Raw genomic sequence first — 24001 nt, 5'->3', positions numbered from 1 at the left:
CATCAAAATTTTTGCGGGAAAGAGAATCACGCGCGTTTCGAATCATATTTGTGCGCACGCGCATTACTTGTGATATATTCATGTCTATGCCCCGATCTTGAAGAAGAAGAATGGAAAATCAAGAGGGAAAATTCGCTCTAATAAGAAGATGAAATGAATAATCAATTATGTTTGATTTTATGTCTTAAAAAGAAAAACTAAATCTACGATCGAAGACTTCTTACCATTTCTCTTTGTTTCGTTACGAGCAACAGCCACTGATTGGTCGGTGGTGCAAGCGTGTCAAAGAATCGGCCAATCGCTGGGGCGCAGTGAGTGTACAGAAATAATCATTCTCAATAGCTGTCTGATTCGCGTTCTGGATATAAAAATTATTGTAATTATTTCCGACTGAATGTTGCATTCTTTAAATTCAACAATCTTGCTTTTTAACGTGCTATCTAATTTCCATCTTTATTCTTCTTGTTGTATAACAAAAGTTGGGATAAACCCGTACTGTCTAAGATCTATTTCTTTTAATAAACTTTTTGCACTGTTTATCTTTTTTCTTCTTTTTCTAATGCAAAGAAAAAAACGAATAGTGTAAAAAGTTTAATTACAAAAAACAGGAATAGATTCACACAGAACATCGGATATCATTTTATCCATGTTGTTTATTGAATGTTACAAGAAGCTTAATTTTTTTCAACTGAATTTCTTGCATAGTTCATCTTTCTTTTTTTTTTTTCTCGAACATGGAAAGTGCAAGAAGTTCAGCTAAAAAGAACAGACCTAAGATAAAATGATACTTGAGTGCCCAATGGCCGTTGGCTGAACGCAGCCAATGATACCCAAATGTATTTCTGAACGCACCATTCGACATTCTCACACCAACGAGACACTGAATATCGTTGTTTCTCCCTGATCTTTGTTGCCAGATTAAAATTAAAAGAAAAAAAAAAAAAGAATAGAAAATTATTCGCAATGTCTGAAATCTCAGAGTCAGACTCAGACTCAGAATATAATTCGTCTGATGAAGAGGTGAGTATCACAATTTCTGTTAGCATCTATCGTCGACACCTGCGTGTTCTAACCTCGTTTTATTCACGTGTTCAGCTGCAAGAAGCCTTCGCTCAAGGCCGATTAAAGCCGGGGCTTAATGTCGCGGAAGAGAGTAGCAAGCAGCCTAAGAATCACGTTGTAAGTCATTATTTTGACATTAGAAATTTTTGCGAATATATTTTGAAGTTGTTTTCTTCGACATAACCTAATTCGAACTTTCTGTACAAATAAATTATAGAGTCTCATGAAGCAAAAGTTGGAAGAGATAAAGCTGAATTTGCCATGGATCGAAAGACTGGATATGGTAAACGCGCTTGCACCATTGGCACCGGAATTAGCGCTACAAATGCAGGAGCAGGAAGTAAGACGAGCTAAACAATTACAAGGAAATAAAAAGTTACCTCAGTACAAGCCATCTGAGGATCCTGTCTTGGATGATTTTCGCAGAGAAAACACATTTCACCGTCAGGCTCAGGGTGCTGTTATGGACGGTGTAAATAGATTAAAGAAACTGGGTATACTGACAATGAGGCCAGATGATTATTTTGCTGAGATGGCTAAGTCTGACGAGCATATGCAAAAAGTACGACAAAATATATTGAAAAGGCAGACTATTGCACAGAGATCAGAAAAAGTAAGACAAATGAGACAGCAAAAGAAAATTGCAAAGCAGATGCAGGTTGAAGCTACCTTGAAAAAGCATGCGGAGAAAAAGAAATTGCTTGAAGAAGTTAAGAATTATCGTAAAGGTATACGAAAAGATCTTGATTTCTTAGATGACAAAAAGAAACCACAAAGCAAATATCCAAATCGCAAAATGAATCCAAAAGTACAAGCAAAAAAGAATATGAAGGATAAAAAGTATGGTTACGGTGGTAAAAAGCGCGGCAGTAAATGGAACACGAGGAGCAGTTCCGCTGATATTTCCGAATACAAACGACCACAGAAACCAGGAGAAAGCAGAAAGGGAAAGAGTGGGAAAGGAAAGCAAAGATTAGGCAAAAGTCGTAGGGTACAAATGAAAGCAAAAAGAAAATCATGAAAGAGCTTTATCAGTGAGTTTACTCTCCTATGATTTTTGTACATATTTCAACAAAAATATGATGTGATTGAAATCTCAATCAATAATTGTTTTGTAAAATTTTGTGATAATAAATTACGTTTTACAGTTCAACTTTCCTGTCTTACCTGTTATCCAGAAATTTGGTGAAATATAAAAAAATTTATGATGATGGACGTCAATCTTTTTTCACAATTAGATGCGAGATGTGTGAAATGAGTGTTTTCTGAAATTTTCAATACTCAATAAACGCTGCTACATTCAGATGTATAATTGCATCGCGCAAATTCACGGCGCTTTGCTTCAATTTTAGTTTTACACGATTGCATGGTAATTAACGAGCGATATTAATTTTAATAATAATTTGAATAATAGCAATTTATTTGAAATTGGTTGACGATTTTAAATTCAGAATTAAAATTTCAGCGGAAATTGCGCGTATTGTGCATCGCTGAGAGTTCCGATTGGAAAACCACGCGACAAAAATGATCGCCCTTAAATTTCCGTCCGCACGTACGTACATACACAATGACGGGGAAGAGCGCGCCTCGACGCGAAATTCGCGCTGCAGAATTCGATCGCCTAACACATGTCCCGCATTAGACAATCCGTTGTATGTACACACGGCGCTACACGCGTAGGATGCCGATTACATCGTCTATTACACCCTCCCGTGAATCGTGCGCACCGATACACATGTATGAGCGCGACGCGCGACGCTCTCGCGATGCTCCTCGTTTTCCCATGCGAGTGGTCCGCCGTTTCCGCCGGCTATCGATGGTCGATCCATGGGTGGATATATCCCGGCGTCGATAACGATCCGGACCTGTCGTCGTTCCTCTCGTAGGCCGAGTCTATCATTTGGACGTGCCTTGGCGAGCGTGGATTGAAAATTCGAGGGGCGCGTCCGTACGTGCACGTTCAGGAAGCGTATATACTAGGTGATCTAGGAAGATGTCAAAAAATTTACCGCATACGTGAGTTTTCGGTGTATAAATGAAACAAGATTCGATTGAGAAATCATTTACCATTTACCAACGTAAAAGAATGGATGTTGGAAGATTACATTTTTAAATTTAGATAGGAGACTACACGTATTTCTCTAAAATCTAAATAAAATTTTAACTTGCGAACTTGATTTTTTTAACGTGAAGCTTATCCTACCTTTAACTGTTCATTCTCGAAATGAAACATGCAAATTATCGTAAATAAGAAATATCTCAGATAACAATGATCGAATCCTGGGCACATCTAGTCTGGTTCACCCGATATGAACGCGGTTCACGTCCGTCGATGCTTCGAATTATCGAAGTACGACTTCGTGCTTCGCAGAGTACTGGATAATAGCGTGATTGGGCTTCGTATGTATACAACTTGTTATTTGACGGGCGGAAATACCCGTTGTTGCGAATTGCATACATAAGATTCGAATCCTCTATCACAATTCTAAATACTAAATATCAGATATACATATATATATTTTAGTATATAATGTATAATATATTATATATTAATATAAATATATTAACACATCACACATACACACACGCGCGCGCGCGCGCGCAAATAAAGACAGTTAAAAAACATAATTAATTACACAATAAGTTAATAAATTATAAATTATAAATAAAAGTTGATAAATTATAATAAAATTTTTGTTTTCTTAAGACACATGTTGTGTGTAATTAAATTTATGAAACTTTTTCGAAACAGTCTCGGGAATCTAATTTATTAATTTTTCTTCATTAAATTTAAAAAACATATATTAATTATTAGTTTATCACGTTTGACAGTTACATATACATAAAACAAATTTTTAAAAACTCAAATTTTTTATTGCGCGTTCGCCGCGGGTTATTATATTTAAATCCCGGCAACATTCTCCATGTGTGCGCGATGCATTGTCCTTCTTCGTTCCGGTTGATGCACATGAGAGATTCACCCTGGGAATCCGCTATCTGAATAACAGCTGTTTTCGTCCCGGGCTTTCGACGTATTTTCACCTTTTTTGCGCGGTCCGAATCTAGGCAATTACATACGTGTCACAGGGATGACGTGTGCGTGTGTAGCCGGTACGCGCTGTTTTTGGTGGTCGCTTTCTTAGTCTGCCTGTCGTTCCTGTCTGCGTTCCGCAGTGCAAATCTGTATGCTCCGTTTAACGCGCATCCGAACATCCGTAAAAATGGCGGCGGGGGCGCGGATCGCGGAGAATGGACGGATCGATAGAGGAATCGACGGGAATTCATTTGTGGCGAGGCGATGTATCTCCAGTCTCTCAAATCGGGCGGGGAAAATGGGCTTCGAAATCGTTCAATTCCTTTTCTGTTCTTGTCCAAGATACGGATAAATCCACGGACGCCCAATTCGCGACCGGCCGCATCTGTAATCTGGACCGTCATATTTATAGCCGGGATATATATTTCCGGACTTGTCGCGATTTTGCGGAATAAATCCGGGGGGTTTTTTTTTTCTTTTTTTTTTTTTTTTTGTTATCCCGTGCCATTCGTGCGCGTACATATGCGCATATGTATAGGGGGAGAGAAACGTATGGAAGAGAGACCCAGACGAATATGGGCGCATCTCGCGAGCAGATATTTGTATTGACGACAACTGCAGCGTGACACGTATCCTCCGACGGTTGCTAATGGGCGAAATTTGTTTCGCCCATTGTCTGCGGGCGATTTGGCCGATTTCAAATTTACTGGAACCGTTACATATCGTACGTAGTATGGCCGATTGTGCGAATGTATCTGTACACCAGACGGCAATGAGCCCCACGGAAATGTGACGCGTCGACGATTCAATATTCATCTCAATTATCCATCTCCGATAGCACTTCTAAAATGATCCTACGTATTACAGAACGTGGCACTCTCTCTCTTTCTCTCTCTCTCTCTCTCTCTCTCTCTCTCTCGATCGCTTAATCGATATTCATTTCGCGGTTTACGATCACCGCTATCATAATTTATCGACTCCCTTAAAAATGACTTGTAAAAAAGCACATGTGTGACGAGCACCGACGGCCAATAATCAATTTTGATTTTTTTTTTTTTTTCCATGATAATTATATGACATACTGATTATTATTGACATATGATTATCGAATTACGATGTTTTGACGTTTCATGTCTTCTTTTTTATTTACGATATTAAGGTCGCACAGTCGAGCGGAGAACGAACGAAATTTGCGTGCGAAACTCCGCTCCTCATGTCGCTCTCGTCGACAGAAATAGCGGCCACGTGCTTTTCGACACGCTAACGAGCTTTCTGGGAAGCGTAAAAATCGCTGCGTTACACGTGCGTATATGCATGCATGCGTGCGTGCGTGCGTGCGTGTGGCCCGGGATAGTTTATAGGGAATAATACAGTTGCCGCGGTGGATGCGCGGGGGATAGTTGGCCGTAGGGTACTTCTGCATGCTCTCGCATGGTGTGTACCATAAAGCTCGTAGTAAATCGACTATGCAACCCCGAGCTCTCGTGTTGCACGTACGTGAGGATGAGGACGGAGACGGAGGGGGAGGGGGTGGGTACGCGCGGCGGTGCAGTAAGAGACGCGGGAAAGGGACGCGGAGGCGCCGCGCGGAGAGGGAGATGGGAAACCATTATTGAAATGCAGTAAATGGCCGTGAGTTTCAATTGCCCCTGGGTGCTTCCACTGTGCCCTGCGAAAGAGCGTAGCGTAAGAGAGAGGAAGGAGGCGGACACAGGAGGCACAGGGAAAGGCGTTCTCCCCTTACTACCCCTCGCTACTGCACCCCTGCGAGCGCCCGTCTGACCCGGCTCCGCCGCAGAGATGGAAGAGAATTACGAGCGTTCGCCATGATTCCGCTCTTGTCGGCGCGCGAAAACATACAGGATCTAGAGCGACCGATATAGCCGTCACGGTGTGACGATCAATGCGTTTTGGCTTGTTCTTGCCGGGCTGAATCGGATTGTCCCTAGAAGTAGCTCTCTCTCTCTCTCTCTTTCAAATCTATTCGTGACGATTTGTTTTGACATGAAATCTTGATGTATATTCAGTGCATATTTCAGTGTACACTGCCGAGATATACGCGAATGTCTGAGAATAGCCATTGTGTAGCCATAGCACTGTACGAGGAGGCAAGAAGAACTTCTTCTCGGAAGGATAAATCGCGTTGACATTTATTCTTGGATACTCTTTCATACGCGGCCTCGTGTATGTATTCGAGAAGCAGCGTTTGAACGGAAATATCGTGTGGCTGTTGAGTCTAAAACCTACCCTCGTGTTCTGTTTTATAAAATCTACTTCGATACGATACTACTTCATGCGATGTGTGAAACTAGATATATGAGGAACTTTTCAAATTACACGTAAGCTACACCGCGATGTAATTAGTTTTAACTTTAATTACTAGTTTTTGCCATTTTATATGTGGACGTTCTAATTTGATAAAAATATTTTTTTTTTTTAAATGTCACGTCTTGTGTAGGATAGGATTATACAATGAACAAAGTATTTTACATTTAAGTACTTTATTTAGAAATTGAATCTTATTCTTATTATTATTTATATTTTTTAGGATATTTTTTAGAGAGGGAAGATTTTTATCAAGATTTTATCACTAGATATTTTATTTAAATTTCCGTTCGCAACATCGGTGACAATTCGTGATTTTTAAATTAGAATTTGACTGTATGTGACAAAACATATTTTATATATATTATTTTCCTTGGATTCGTTTTGTCGCGATGGATTTTTATTTTCACTTATTTATCTTTTAGAGAGGGAAGATTTTTTCTCGAGATCTTGTCTGAACCTCTATTAACAACAATTGTTGCTTGATGTCGGCGACAATTCAATAAATAATCAATAAATTAAATTAGAATTTAACTGTAACATTTTATATATTTTTGAGGGTTTACTTTTTCGCGACAGATTTTTATTGTCAATTATTTATCTCTTAGAGGGGGAATATTTTCTTAAAATATCATTTGAACCTTTGACCATAGTCGTCGCTTAGTATCGAGGATGAATAATCGTTAAATTAGAATATTTGGCTGTAAGTGACAAAATACATTTTACACACTTTTTTAGCTCGCTTTTTCGCGACGAGTTTTTATCATTCATTTATTATTTCCTTCGTTAAAATATTTAAAAATAAAAGAACCGTCGATATTTAACACGCCGGATGAAACAAGGGTCGTCGCGCTTCATCGGCACGTAGCCGCATTCTCATGGGAGAACAACAGGCGCCAAAATGCGAGCGTTAGGTAACACAGTCAGGGAGACAAATGCGATATCGCGTCTCATACCGGAATTTCAATGGAGTAGATGATATTCGGCGATTCGCAGACGCCGGTAACCAAATTGGACCCGTGTGTTACCGGCATACCAATAAGCGATACCCCGAATACACTCGGCCGTTTTATTTTCCACGGGAAACCCGACGGTGATTCGTTCGCGAGCATCGCGATAATTCGTTAAATCTTACGAGCGTCATGCCACGCGATATTTTACTTCTGATTAATGATTCAGAAACGTTATCCGATCTGCCTTAGGGCCGTTAATTGAATCGCCGCATCCACGTATTATCGTCGCTGAACATTGTAGAACGTCGTCCGATAGATTTTTTTGCATATATATTTTTGTTTAAAGCAAACGAGCCGTAATTTCGCACAAAATATTTATACGCTTGATGTAAAAGATTTCAATCAGCTCGGTCGGAACCGTAATTTTAATCCGTACGCGTTTACATACATAATTAAATTAAGCCGCAATTATTTGCATTTTTAATTAATGGCTGTGTTGGAAAATATTATTAACGACCCACGCGTTGCAACCTGCGCAAACGCAATTCTGTCTTTTACGTTATGATTGATTTTTATCTGTATCTGCAGAGTTCTATATTTACTGTTTCGCCAACAAACTTGTAATTTAGAGTTACGATTAAAGATACGTCGATTAAAGATATATTGTAAAAAAAAATTATCATTAACGAAAGGACTTATTGTACTATTTACAATGAGCGTATAGTTTTAATTGTTATAAAAATTTTCATTATACCAATTAACAGTTATAACAATTATTATAACAATTTTTATGTTAATAAAAATTTACGTTTGTATGTCTGTTTGTATTTGTGTATTAGAAACAGGTGAGAAACAGCAAATAAGACAATGTGTATTAATTATAAAACAGTTGCTTTCGTCACGATTTGCATAGGTCCTTGCTCTCGCGACAAAATTGTACAAGTCTAGACAGTGATTCATCGAGATTCACATAGAACTAACCAGCGCTTTACTTTCGCGAGGGTAATCATGTCGCGCAATGCGCCATCAAAGAGACGCGCAATAAAAAAGAAGGCAAATATCAATACAAGATATGCCGGTGAAGGAAATGAACGGGCCGGTGAGAAGGAGATTGACCGAGGGGTGGGGGAGGGGGAAGGCGGGGGTAGGCGGGGAGGATTGGGGAGGTCGCGGAGTTTCGCCCTTTTCTCCCCTTCGGGGGGTGCGCGTCGCAGCGGCGGGAAAATAACTCTTTGTTAGGACCTGTTAATAATGGAGTCGATATTAATCGTTTGCGCTCCTCTACAGAAAAACGGCCGGACCCGCTGTTCGTGGACGGGTAAATACGTGAAACGTATCCGTTAAAAGGCAAAGTGGGGGGTGGCTCCGTTATTATTAACCGCGCGGAACGCCGTCGACAGACAGACAGTTGCACGTATTTGCTGCGGGAGCTCATTACGCGATCTCGAGGGCGTAATTTTTCTTTATAAATAGTCGCCGCGAGTTCGGGGGGAGGAGGCGGGGGACGGTGGCGGAAAGGGATCCACCGAGGGAAAACCGCCGGGCTGTGACGTATGGTCGGCGTGTCGGCGTGTCGGCCACGATAAAAACTTTAACTGGCCCGAAAGATGATCCGCCTCGTTTCGCCCGCGGCAACTAACAATAGATCGCTCCGCTTCCGTTCGTCTCCTTCTTTTTTCGCTTCTTCGTTTATTCGAGGTTGGAGGGGAGGGGGAGGGGGAGGGAAGGGGTTGCTACCAAGCACGCGAATTTTGACGTTTTGTTTCTAGGTCTGTCATGTGCACGAAGAATTCCTCGGAAAGATGAAATAACCGTAATTTTTAATGTTAACCCAGATTTCATCTCAACATATTTTACAAATGTCTCAACTTCGTACTTTATTTTTATTTAAGCAGACGTTATTTAATTTTTTATCATCTTGACGCGACGAGATTTTCGATCTTTCCATTATGTCATATTTTATTATCTCTCCTCTTCTCTTGTTCAATATTTGATCTTATAAATAATTTTATCTAATTCTCGGTATCTAAAAATGTAATTATAAAATATTATTAATGTAATCTTATAAGAAAGCTAAGAAAGAGGACATAATGCATATAAAAATAATCACACACACGCAAAAGGCAGAAATACATTATGCATTTGGAATTCTTGCTTATCCAATCTGTATTGCCGAAATCACCAAGTCTCACCGCAGCTACAAAAGTGTACAGTTACGAAATTGACATTCCAATTACACTGTAGTCGAGTTTAGTTGTAAATACCTTGTCAGTGCTTCTAGCTATTTCCTATCGGTCCGGCTGTCATGTACGATTAACTATTTCCCTCTCTATCTTTCTCTCTCTCTCTCTCTCTCTCTCTCTCTCTCTCTCTCTCTCTCTCTCTCTCGCTCGTTCTCTCGCGCGCACACATGCTCGCGTTTACACGAAGATAATGTTAAATACGGAACTTCCGATATTCGATAGTCGTTAACCACGAACGTTAATGAGTTCCCAGTCGGCTGCGATTCTGTGCTATCAGTACCGTCGTGCGATTGATCGCGTAAGGATTTCTCATCTTCGTTAGATTGCTCATTTCGTTACGTGATTTCTTTTTTTTTTTTTTTTTTTACTCGACGATATCCCCTTTTTCGAGAAATTGAAAAATCTTGAGTCGCTTTCGATTCGATTCCTCGCGAATATCGCGCATGTTGATTTATGAATTCGGAGTTTTAGAATACCGGGAGCGACGTGAATGTATCTGACAGCGGACGTCTACGTTTAATTGCGGAGAGCGGCGGATTGAAACTCCCCCCTCCCCCCCCCCCCCCCCCGCCCTCGTGCCATCCCGTGTCAAAATCGTTTAAATCCTCGAAATCTGATTATTGTGCAAACGTAGCACAGAAAAGTTTTGCTTTATGTTTTCATCTCTCTTTTCCCGCAAACTTCCGTATTTTTCGCGAGATACATCCAGATGGGCGCTTTGAGAAAGTAGAAAGAAAATTTATTTAAATAACAATATCCATTAATAGTGATATTGACACGTTATTAGCAGAATCAGCCGTTTTGCCGTACACGCTTTGTGTTTGAACTGTACGTTCAAACGGGGAAAGCGACTGGAATATGGAAACGGAATTGCGCAATCGAAATTACCTTCGCGTTTTATGTCCGTCGCGATAATGTAAGCAGCGTTTCGGCAGTGATAAATTTCGATTTTCTATCTCGTAATATTCGCGACGAGACGGAAATGCTCGAATGTTTTGCAACAATTGTTGTCGGTGTTGTTTATCGGGCAATTTTGCAAAGTGAAATCGTCCGCTATCACGGGTCGCCTTCGAGTTCGTTTTAAATTCGAATGCGGGAGGAACACCCTCGAATACGTGGTAGAGATTTCGCGTCATTAAGATTACGCGATACAGCGATATTTCCGCTCGCATCCAGGAGAAAGACATTTAATCGAAAGTTACAGAATTACGAAATTCCAGGTATACCGTTACACCGTGCGTTAAAGTGATATTTCGCTAGGAAGTAATGGAAATCTTTATTCCGCCTTTGCACATAGATAATATAATGACACGCTAATGCACCCGATAGCTATCGACTCTGTTGATCCTTTCGTCAAACCGCACCGAGCGCCCGGCTTTTTAGCATAAACTTCCCGGCGGAATAGGTTTTTTTCCGTGAAACAACTCCTTTACATCTATTATGTATGAATCTGATACGCGGAATTGATTTCCATGTTAAAAACCGCCTGTAATATTCAGTACGCTACGTTAGCCCTTTAGGGTACCAATTTGGTGTAACGTGCGTTTCAAATTCATGCATGAATAATAGATCCGTGTATATACCCATCGTCGACGGTGCCTATATGCGGGTTGGTAAACGGGCGACTGCTCATTTCTTTTTTCGTCGATACTATCCGCCTCTATCTCGGTAAAGTGAAATTAAAACTGCGGAGTTTCGCTGGCTGCGCAGCCACGCGATTTTTGCCAAAGGGCCGCGTTCGAATATGACTAACATTTCTCGATTATTAAACTTTAACATTGAATTCTCTCTGTAACACAGCCCTGCGCTTTTGGATTTAGATTTAGATATGCGACTGATAAATGAATTACCTCGGCCTGTGAGAAACGGGGGATATGTTCCTGTATCCTTTACCTTTTTGAAAATTGCAAAATAATCTATTTCATACCTTTACATATAGAACGAAAGATCGTGTGAAGTGTGATACTCTTGCGTTTATATATTTAAATAAGTGACACGAGACAGAGAGAGAGAGAGAGAGAGAGAGAGAGAGAGAGAGAGAGAGAGAGAAATGTGTCGCAACGTGATTTTTAATCGCAAGTCGTGAATCAAGCATTAAGTTAACAGCGAAATTATTCGAAAGTGGATTGAAAAGAAGACGAGTTTCTCTCGTTTGATATTTTTTCGATTTTTGCAACGTCGTTGCCTGTTCCATTTTCTTTCGTTTGGAAAGCATAAATATGGTTCTTCGTCGCGCTTTGCGACACTTCGCGAGGCGACAGTTAAAAGAGAGTTTTGTTACTGCGAGTACTTTAGCATAATAGTCGCGAGGTTGCGTACCGTTGAACTCTTTATTGCTACGAGAGTGCCGGCGTATGCCATTAAGTGAAAATCTGTTTCGAGAGCTTTTACTCGAAATTGATATACGACATTGTGACTGGTAACGCGAAAAGAAAAATACAGTATACTTCATCTGTTAGATGTCGTTTACATTCAATGAAAAACTTGTATCTTCAAAAACATATAATAACAATGAAAAGTAAATAAAAAAGTAAGTAAATAAAAAGTAATAAAAACAATAATATAACAAACCAAGATAAGTTTCAAACGATAATAGATGACATTGCAGGATTGGATCTTAGATCCTATCCTGTAATTTTCCATCTTTCTCAATTGAACTTGTGTATATAAATTAGAAGCAATTGCTTCGTAAAAAAAAAAAAAGAAAAAGAAATACTTTGCATTACAAAATGTGTTTCACATTTGTACAGCACAGATCTACGTAGAACGTCTTTAATCAGCATAAATTTAATAGTAGGCGCTTTCTTGGCGCCGGTTTGATTGATCGTGAGAATTTATGAGCAGTCGCAAGGGAAAACGTGTAAATGAAATTTACAACGTTCAAGTTAAATTCATAATCATGTAAGTAGCTTAAGTTCCCGTACGCTCTTGCCTCGCTGTAGAATAGAAAAAGGTGTACCCTGCGAATTATCTCGCGTAGTAAGCGCGAACTTTACGGATCACACGGCGCCGAGTAGCGCGTTTGCAGACGTGCCGAAAGTTGGCGCACCTCCGGATAACTAACTTTCGCCTTTAAGACGCGCGAATATATATACATTAAGATCCTTGTACATAAGATACAGCTCAAGCCGTACCTCTCTCCGACCCGATCTCGCCTCGTGCATCTTGCATCAGGTATCCTTCCCTTGCCACCCCCTCTCCCCCCCCCCCTCCCATCCCTTGCGAAGTCGACCGCGCCGACTGATACGGTGGTACTTCCTAATTAACTCTCCGGATTTCCTTGCACGTCTTCGTTCCAGTGTCATTATCCTCGCTCCTGAAGTCTCATAGTGCGTCGCTCGCACGCCCGCCGAGCGTGAATTGTATCGATCGATAACGGCCCTTGCGATCAGCAACAGCTCTCGAATCGCGGTGCTTAATATGCTCGTGCTCGGAAAGCAAACAAATACAAATATTTAGTTCTTCTGTTCTGCAGTTTTGAAAATTATAAACGATTAAAAATAAAAAGATTTCTGGTTAAGATGATATTTTCTATTTTCTATAGCAATAGAAATTTCATATAGGGGAGGAAAAGGAGGGATACGATTTTCAAATTTGATTATCGATTTAAGAATACAGCTGCTGCGTTGGAGGTCTATTAATAATAACGATATACGACGTAGTTTGTTGTGATATTAAGCAATTATTCTGAATTTAGATATAAATTCAATTAAGAAAAGTGAAAAATTATAAGACACTTAAAATCCCATCTATTATCGAGCAACGCCATCTATTATCCCATTGTTTAAAAAAGAATTTCTTTTTAAAATGAATGAGACAAGTAATGGGTGAACTCAGGCATGCATCGCGCGGATGTTTGATAGTTTTTTTTTTTAAAGCAAAGTGTTACATTAGCTTAATGGTTTTTTATAACGACGAAATTTCTGTTACGAGAGACGTGATTTAAGCGTGACGTAAAGCCCAAGCGGCATGTCTAAAACTCCAGTATGACTTCATTGAAATGCTCGGAAGTACGCGATTCAAGAAGAAGGAAGAAGAGGAGGAGGAGGAGGAGGAGGAGGAAGAGGATGGAGGAGCTTGATTTTCCACATGATGAAGAATGTCCGACGGGGTTCGGTATTTCCAACATAGTTTCCCATATCCGGATGGAAAGCGAAGTCGCTTGGGATGGCCCTCGGGTCGACGATGTCTGACGGACGGTGATCCCATGAGCGTTTCACCTATCGAAGTGGTTTCATATCTCGCAACTTTAAAGCCGCCGTCAGAAGTTATCGTACGCTTTCCTTACCCTCCCCCCCCCCTCCGCTCATCCCTTTCCACTTCTACTTCGCTCATTAGAGAGAGTACCTACGGTTACGAGTGGGTATCGGTCACGAAATACGGTATATTGGTTAAAAATTCGAGGAAATTAAAAACTTGACGCGCATGATCGGAAACGCCCCTTGAGCGATCCTTCCTTTTCCTAACTCTCTCGCTGGAAATTCGCGGATCGCCGAACCGTATTCGGATTTGTCGAAATTATTTCGTCGTCGATGCGCCGTATAATACGGGCCGCGGTGCCGCGAGCGCGAATTAGGCACAATCCCGGGGTATTACATTGCATAATTACATACCCACTTCATTATTGCGTATCAGGGGAGAGCGAGCCGGGCCGCGCGCCGGACCCGGGCCAGGCCAGGCCAGGCCGGATCGGACGAGCGGATGGCCGGCGGTTAAACCTTGGGCTTGGGGGGATGAAAATTCAGTTCGACGTGCAATCACCGAATTTCAGACACGTGTACGTCAGTAAATTGCCGCCGATACGGAAATATCGGATGGGCGCATGAATTGCGAGCACACGCGCGCGCGCGCGCGCGCGTGTGTTCGCCATTGCGATTATATATTTATATACGTGGGGGATTCGATTACACGGGCACTCGGCTCTCGCGTCGATGACGTTGAACGTTATAATTTTAGCAGATAATAAATAGCCGGGGTTGTGTGTCCTGCGCATCCAGGCCTACTCGGATTCGACGTAAATATTCATGGTCGCGATGCATGAGCACGTGTATGCGCGCGCGCGTGCAAGGATTATTGCCGTGGATGAGCCGTGCGGCGTGCGTGTTACGCGTATACGCGCCGGTTTTAAGCGGCCTAACGTTTTTCGCGAGTTAAAACTATTGACCGGAGTGGGTGTTGCGCCCCCGCGAAATTGCGGCACGTTGGCGGCTCTAATGCGCGCATTTCTATCCCTATCGCGGATAATACCGGCTTTCGCTGCGAGAGAACGCCGATCGACGACTTGTGGAATTACCTCTTTCCGCATATGGCCGGTCGCCCGGGTGTTAATGCGATTCGTCATCCCGACGCCCGTACACGTTCTTTTTTTCCATACTTGACTTCGTACAGTTATTTTTTTTTTTTCTTTTATCGGAGTTTTTATTAAAGATAGTACGAGTGAGTATCGAGTACGAAGAAACTTTTCTCATGTAGAGATTTTTTGGGAAACTTTGAAATTAACTTTCCCAAAGGCGAAAATTTGATGAGAAACTATCATCGTATCAAAATTTGATCTTTTATTTTACGTAACTTTAATAATCAAGTCTCAATTCTCTCTGCTACTACTTTGCATGCGAATGCAATCGTTGAATCAGAATAATTTCTCATCTCTCTCTCTCTCTCTCTCAACAAAATGTCGTTACTTTTTTACTTCAGCTCGAGCTATCGGATAAACGTAGAAAATACTTATAATCTTAAAAGTCTGCTTGATTCGATAAGTAGCATACAAACTATTTTGAAAAAACAATGACGCTTAGGTACTTAGCGTACGATATGCATAACGATATACCGTACAAATGTACAAATTCCGCTGGCACGGCTTATACTGCCCGAAGGAATAATATGGGCGTGTGTCTATACATTTATACATCAGATTTTTTTCAAATATAATGTATACAACGGACGAACGTTTTCGCATATATTCGCGTGTTCCTATATTGCGTGTTATTCTTACACATATCCGAATGCGGGAGCGATGTATCGCGGCCGTGCGGTAAATTCAACCAGAAACATCGCTAAGTCCACAAACGTTATCCCCGTGTGCGAGCAAAACAACCGGGGAGAGACTCGCTCCCTTTGCGCGTATGCACGATGAAAATGCAAATTCGGGAAGAATGCGAGCGTGCACGCGCGTGTGTATGTACAACGTACAACGTGCTCGACGCGCGTGCTCCACGCCCGGGATATTCGACAAACGAATGATACGGTTCAAAACACGATCTGCAGTGATTCGCAAAGCATAGAGAACAGCCGTCGATAAAACACCCGGAAATAGGATATTCTTGTCCCCCTACGAGACTCTATGTTATAGTAGTCAGGCTGGATGGATGGATACAGGTTTGATATACTGTCTACGCCGATCGATCACGCACCCTGCTCTACACCCCTCGAATTCGCAAACGAGCGAATGAAATATACCTCGATATGCGGGTTCGCGTTCGAAGGATCGCCGAAATTTGCGGCCGCTCGTCCAATCTAACGATTCTTCATCCGCTGGATCGCGCGGTCGCGCATGGTTTTTATAATGCGAGCCGATATCAAAGCACCGTCTGTGTGCAATGTCGGGGTCGTTTAGGTATAGAAAAAAAAGTAACAGGTTTTTCAAATTAACAAGTTTAATCAATTTTTAGAGAAGGGAGAAAGAGTAATTAATGGTTGGTCGCAAGGTTGTATTAAGTCAAGTTGATGAATATGACTCCCTTCGTCAAGGGCGTCAAGGATCAAGGGAGTCTCCTAAGAGTTGACAAATTTAGTAGCCCAGTTTCGCATCCCGCACTCGGCTTCTCCACGCATCCGATTAATCTTGGTATCCTTAAAGTATACATAAACGAGCGGCGTCGGGTCGCCGTTTCAATTATTACTAAACTGCCTTCTGCCAGTCAGCCGGAAACGCAGCTGCTGCGGCGGCGTCGGCGGCAAGCAACGGCAGCAGCCTGATTTCCCGCGCCGCGAGTATATCGCGCGGGGTTGGGTTCACGGGAGGGGGGAGGGGGGAAGGGGGAGGAGAGGGGGGGGTTGGAATTTCGGAGTGCGGGGGCGAGGTCGGTCTCGAGGTGGATATGGGCCTTGCATCGTTTATGACGGGTTTCTGATTCGGAGATGAGTATACGTGGAACGCATAAGATAGGGTCTCACCTCGGCAAATCTGCACGTGACCCTAATACGGGTTACCGCGCCACCCGGATTCGCACGTTCCCATGTGCATCCTAAAATCTAAACACTCCTGTATGAGTCGGGGCTTTGGTCGGCCGCGCTATCGCGCACACACACACACACACACACACACACACACACACACACGTACAACGCACACGTGCGCGGTCGGAACGAGATACATATAATGAATCCGTATACGTGACGTATATATGGTATATATATGCACTTCCACAAAATGGCCTCAGTCATTTCTAGGAGACAAGCTATCGAATCGTCGCGATTCCGCAAGTTAGATTGCTCTCATACTCTCTACTTTTTTTCTACTCGTTTTATGCTCGATTTCTATTTCGCGTGATCGAAACTTTATCGTTGGTCGTAACGTTTACTGTCTTTCTAAATTTTCACTGCAAAAAGTATTTTTTTTTTTTTATTTCTTTTATGATTAAAAAAAATAATTTTTGGTTATTATTATGCAAGATCTTGTTGTACTTATTATGTTGATTTAATAGCTTGTTTTGGCAATAATTAATTAAAAAAAAAATGAGTAAACGGAAATGTGTTATAATAGTTTCATAATTGTTAAATTTATAAATCAAAGTTAGCCATACATCGCATAGGAATATATATGTCCTATTGATTTTTTATATATACATATGTATTACCTTTGCAAAACGTTATACGTGCTTCATCTGAAATTGCCACTGAATACATATTTGGAATGTATGCATCGTTTAAATATTCGTGATGACTACGGATTAAAAAATATATGCAATTATATCTTTTCAAAGCGAAATTATATATAACGTTACAATCGATTCAGGTAACAAAAATCGATTTATCGACCCATGTCTTAACGTAATTGTATAATTAATTAAAATGCAAGAAATTGGATATTTGATGCGAATTTACTTTATTGTATATTAAATATCTTATGAGGCGAAAAATTGTTTGGCATGCGACATTCAGAATTTATTTTTTGCGTACTGCATGTTGTATTTACGCAGGATTGCGGTTGTTATCACCGGATAGGTAATGGTGTGTGTCCATCGTGTGTTCATTGTGTTATTGATCTTTGTAACGCGAAATCGTGACAGGTATCGGAAAAAAATACTACTACTATTTCATACAAAAAAATGTGATGATTCCCACCACACGCCATTAATTAGTTTTAGCGATTAATGTTTTCATAAGCATCTGATGATAATTTATTGAAGTAACATAATAAAGCGCGTTGCATGCATTTAACATCAGAAGTGTCATGTAAAGTGTCGCGTTTCCAAGAGTATGTTGTACAAGTTCACGAGAACCATGTAAAGATGACAAAGAGGATTTTGAAAGACTTAGGAGGCATTGAGCGGCAATGGACCAGGGTAAATCATTTAACAATTATTTGTTATTTATTACTAGATACATTACAAAGTGCGCGCTTCATGCGCGCCATTTATTTTCTAACATTATATATTTTTATATAAAATATTTACATCATATACTATATATCTCACACAAGTATTAATATTAATATTTGATTAGTTCGTAGCACGAAATGAGCAAAACGAAAGAACAATCAAATCGAAGAAAGCTATATAATTAAAATCTATCAATAATTAAAATCTTACACAGCTTTTTTATGAATAAAATCTAATATAAAATTAAGTCTTAACATCGCAATTATAAATTTTTAAACGACATTGTAAAAACATTTTCTTCTCGAGCAATGGCGTGTAAAAAAGGTGAATGAAAATTTGATGCACGGATGCAATAGTTATATTTGTATAGAGAATTCATGGCGTGCCTCAGGGCACAAAAAATGGTGTGGTCCCTAAGATAACGTATAAAACTATTGTATAAAGGAATTTTCGTTTTTATTCAGCGATATAATTGTCATATTGAAATTCTTTGTATTTTGATTAAACTACATACTATCTACATAAATATAAGTAACACAAAATAAAGAAAATATATATGATCATTCTTTAACGACGTATCTTGTTATATATTATATGTTAGAATATATGTTAGAATATTACCAACTTATTGGTCTATGGGCGACGGATGTGCTACAATTTTCAGGTTGAACTTTTACGACTGTACGGTATCTAAACAAAATCTCACATCCTTTCAAACGAATTTATATTTAAACAATACATTGATATAAGCCAAGTACATGTTAACTAACAAACTACAACGAGAAACATGACCATTTCTCAGCAAGCAGGATCTTGATTGCTAAATTTTTATATGAAATAAATTTAAATAATTATATCACCAATTACGCGCTACTTCGTTTTAGCAGACTTTAATGATTCTATAACAATTTGATAATCAAATATCTTGATATCGATTAAAATCTCTTTTATTATCCCCCTTCCACAAGAAATATATATTGCAAAAAATATCGAATAAATATGAATTTATATTTCGTCTAATGGTCACATTGTAAAAAAGAGACCATTGGAATTCGAACTTTATTGTCACGTTTCTAAAGCCCTTTTCTTTCGTCAGCATTATGTTTCTTTTTTTCTTAATCTTCTTGGGTTTTCTTGGTTACCATCTGATTTTCGACGTGATGGATTCTTTTGTAAGATATAATAAAGAATACAACAGAAAATACGAAACAGAAAACACATAAGTATTATTGAGCAGATAAACATTTCTTTTCAAGCATTTTTTCAGACTTTAAATTTAAAAAAAAAGTAATAAACAAAATTTGTTTCTTCCTCTTTCGGGATTTTTTAAAATTAAATACACATTAAATATTATTTTATTAATATTACTAAGATGAGTAAAAAAAACTTTAAATTGTTGTTGATTGATTGTTGTATATTTAATAATTGATAAACAAGAAAAAAGAATAAACGTTCGAAAGACTTGTGAATCATATATGTACATTTGTTTTATTTTAACCGTACAATGCATGACGAATTTGACCAACTTTTCGAAATTCCACGAAAAATGAATGACTGTATCAGTTCAATGAACATTTACGCTATACTTAGATGTTAATGAAGCAATGCACACTTACGTACGATAATCTGATGCGGCATCGTACGGCTGTCGTATCGTATTGTTTTCTAACTTCCATTTAAACATACGTCAACAAGTATCTTAGCCAAGATGCAATCGAGAGAAAGACAGGAAGAGCCGGAAAAGGAAAGTCCAAATGTCAGAGTCATGCCTGAGATATAAGGTTGTTTTTTATTTCTGCACTTCCTGAATTAGTGCAAGAAATGTACACTGAAACGTTCTTTATTGCAGAACTGGTGTCAACAACACACAGACCCAGTGCAAGCAGTACCAGAGCAAACGAAATTCAATCAGTAGCAGTAATTTTGAACACCATAAGATATTAATCAGTAAGTATGAAAGTAGAAAACTTTCTCAGAGTATAAATTTCCATATCTCATTGATATTGCTTATATATTTTAATACATAATACTGTAAATATTGAGATATGCAAGTTAAAATTATCGGCATTCACTGTTTAGAAAACAGTATTCATTAAATATTAAATATTATTGTAGAAATATAATATTAATAATTAATATTAATAATAATTATATTATGATAATTAATATTAATTATATTATTATAATATTAATATTATTGTAGAAATAATATTATTTGTAGATTAGAAAGTTGGATGCTAATGCATAATAATTAATAATATTATATATCTATTTTTATATAAAATATAAAATATTATAATAAATACTATAAATATTACAAATCTATTTTTAAATTTACTTACTGTTTAATGTTTTACAAATACTTGAAATTTTTTTGAAATTATTCTTTTTTATTACAAAAATTTTATACATTAAAATTTGATTTATGAAGGAAATAATCAGAGAAAGAAAAAATAGAAATGGCAAACAATGAAGAAATAGCAATTATAAAAAAAGACAGCGCAGGAAACATTCTCGTAAATGAAAATGGATACGTTACATCTCCGAAGGTATTAAGATTGCCACTCTAAATTTAGTATTTATAGTTATAACTAACTTTTAAAATCTTTAATTGAAAATATAATCATAATTTTATAGATATAAATCTATACAGCTATTTTAATTTATATTTCACGAATTTCTACTCTACGATTTAGCATATGAAAAACATGTTGTCATTTTGAATTGATAGTTAGTAAATCTGAAATTATTAATTCATATAACTGTTGATTTGATGATAAAAGCTTATTAATAATTCTTTTATCAAAGTTTTATAAAGACCTTATTTAACAAATGAATAATAATGTGATCTAATAATTTAAGCTATAATAATTATATGAAATATGAATAATATATCAATAATAATTTTTTTCAAATACAGATACATAAGAAATATATATTTTTGTGAGGTATCGATTACTAAAGTAAAATAATATGATATATAATTAAATATTATTTAATGAAGAATTCAAAATTATTTACTATTATGAATATCAGCCGCTGTAGATTTAAATAGATATCTGTGTATAAACAAAACAATACAATACAATATAAAAATTAATATATTGTTGCATTTGCAGAAGAATCAGAAGAAGAATCTAATCTTCCATAAGAATTATATGATCCGCTATGTTGCCTTTGCATTGCTCTATACTATAACGTATTCTTTATTGCCTATTTGCACTCTGTACTCGCTTGCATTAACTCGGTTTTAGTTCAGTCCAATTCAGTCCTAGTGCAGCCCTAGTACGGCAATAAAAAACAAACCTATATGTCGAAGAGGAGCCCTATATAAAGGCTTCGCCCGTAGCCTTGTCAAAAAGAAAACGACATTCGAAGCAATGAAGTGTTGAGCCATACGGAGTGTCGAAATCATGGCGTCCAAAATACTTGTGGCAGTTGTGATAATCAGCATCGTTGGTTTATTTGCGTTAGAAATTTCAGCCATTACGTGAGTAACCGAGTATTTTCTCATATCACTTATCAATCGTCGACGCTGTAAGCAAATAGAATATAATTGTGTAGAAAATAACAGAGAGTTTTTCTTTTTATTGTTTATATAGCGTTGCGAAAATGCGTACCGGGCAAGGTGCACATTTTCATAGGATACTCCGACAGATGCAATACTTGTACATGCCACTCTAACGGCTTCGTGAGCTATACTATGAGATTGTGCGATTCATCCATTCTGAATGTACCAACCGCTGCAACCGCTTCCACTATCTGAAGATTTCTGGCAATCGTGTATATGACTACAACCACAGTCAGAGAAAAAAAATCGTACCAGTAACTAGAAATTTGAGAACAAATAACGCAACTATGTATTATGAAGTTATAATAGGACAAATAAATTACATGAACTAAAAAAATATAGTAATATTAACCATTTATGTAGTAAATCGTTAGATAAATTATAAAAAACTGTAGTAGTAAATTATAAAAAAATAGTCGTATTAACAAAAAATATGTTATTGATGCAAAAAAAAGTTTGTTATAGTAATATTAATAACATTATTGTGATGTTATTAAATATTTCTTGAAGTATAAAAAGAAACATAATTTTTGTAATAAAGGAAACATAATTTTTAGAATTATATGAACAACAATTTCTTATTTGTTTTAACAATATTTATTTTGTTATACAACCATATTATATGTAATAATTAATACAATAAACTTCCAGTGGTATAAACAATGTGCAATGTCACTAATAATCTTCTATTTTTAGATTAATGGATAAATTCTTTAGAATTATATACACAAAATTTTATATAATTATTTATTTCATATATTTATATAATTATTTATATAATTTTTTTAACATTATATGTAACACATATAATGTTAAAAAAAATTTATTAATAAATATTAAAACATGCGCGTTCATAATGCTGGATAATATTCTAATAAAATAAACTCTTAAGTTTCTTGCATTATTTATGTTTTATTAATTAATAATTAATTATATATTTCATTAATTTTATTTAGTTAATAGAGAGTTGAAAGAGAAATAAGTTATAAGAATATTAGTAAAATCTTCAATGCGACTTCGCTGCGCGTGAACTTGGCGTCGAGATACTCCCAGTGTCTCTTGATTCACAGTATATTAATTAAATTTTGTGTGAAATATAAAAATTTCCAAACATATCGACAAATATCGCGTGTCGTGTTTACGAGCGTTTTACGCGCTGTCATTCTTTAACTGGCATTTATACGGACGGATAGCGTTACTCCGCATTTCTTCGCATTCTTTCATTGTTAAATGATACTAAACATTGCTATATCATATGAATATAACAGTAAATATTTATTAACGCTTGATTAACGATTTATGTTATAAACGTAGCGAAACAATGATTTTTTTAAATATATACACATTTCGTGCAACTTATTTCTTTGAAATTTATGACTTTTTATACATGATAATCCCTCCGATGGGTACGGCCCTGACGTGACGGAGGGGGCTGAGTATTCCGAGGGGTTCCGTACCCCAAAGACGAAGGCCAACAATACTCATTGTACCGTTATTAATAACATTAGTATTACCGTTAAATAATATTCGTGTTATTAACATATTGTTAGATAATATTAATGTTATTAATGTTATTAATGTATTAATATAATATAACCACAAGTCAATGGCTTCTATATGGCAAATGCGTTTCACGCATTAGTCGTCGATTTTTAATCGACATTCCATCGCTGATTTAATGAGTGAACGAAATATAGCCAAATCAATGATTTATAAACATATCGAAACGAAGGTATCAAACTCTCTAACGAAATGTATGCATATATTATTTACTGTTCGATTATTAAAAGATGCTGTAATATTTTGTGTAAGTTAGATATTATTTGTAATATTGTTGACTATTTCGTCGTAATCAGATCGTTAGTAGGGCAGCCTTGAGAAATGTTTACGCGTCGCGTGGCGTGCTCTATTGTGTACATACGGCGAGTAGCGCTTGTCGTGTTTACGAGTGCTACCATTCACTCACCGGCGTTCGTACAAACGGGTCGCAGTGCGAGTCACTCCGCATTTCTTTGTATTTCTTTATTAAATGATACTAAACGTTGCTATTCCTTATAAAGTAATACCTTATGTAATAATAAACGCTTATAAATCGACACGATTAACGATTCGCAGGTGTATCAAAGTAACGACTCTTTAACGAAATACATACATATTTCGTTCGATTTATTTCTTTGAAATTCACGACTTTTTGTAAACATTAACCCCTCCAA

The 24001-nt window shown here is 37.9% G+C and overlaps 1 protein-coding gene across 2 annotated transcripts; it reads left to right on the top strand.

Moving 5' to 3' along the window:
• Window positions 1-836: 836 nt before the first annotated feature.
• On the top strand, window positions 837-3753 carry LOC105429351 (putative rRNA-processing protein EBP2 homolog). Of its 2 annotated transcripts, XR_016138751.1 has the most exons (5): window positions 837-1020; window positions 1096-1179; window positions 1280-2096; window positions 2211-2431; window positions 2528-3753. XR_016138751.1 is itself a non-coding variant. In XM_089074635.1 (4 exons), exons 1-3 carry the CDS (start codon window positions 964-966, stop codon window positions 2081-2083), a joined length of 945 nt encoding a protein of 314 aa, XP_088930761.1. In that variant the 5' UTR covers window positions 837-963; the 3' UTR covers window positions 2084-2096; window positions 2211-2573. The 2 variants fall into 2 exon arrangements, 1 of the variants encoding a protein (XP_088930761.1); XM_089074635.1 differs by having other exon boundaries at window positions 2211-2573.
• The last annotated feature ends 20248 nt before the right edge of the window (window positions 3754-24001 follow it).

Source organism: Pogonomyrmex barbatus, unplaced genomic scaffold (assembly GCF_055798465.1).
Source record: "Pogonomyrmex barbatus isolate J1 unplaced genomic scaffold, ASM5579846v1 scaffold17, whole genome shotgun sequence".
Taxonomy (NCBI): domain Eukaryota; kingdom Metazoa; phylum Arthropoda; class Insecta; order Hymenoptera; family Formicidae; genus Pogonomyrmex; species Pogonomyrmex barbatus.
This window is presented reverse-complemented; position numbering and strand designations above follow the sequence as displayed.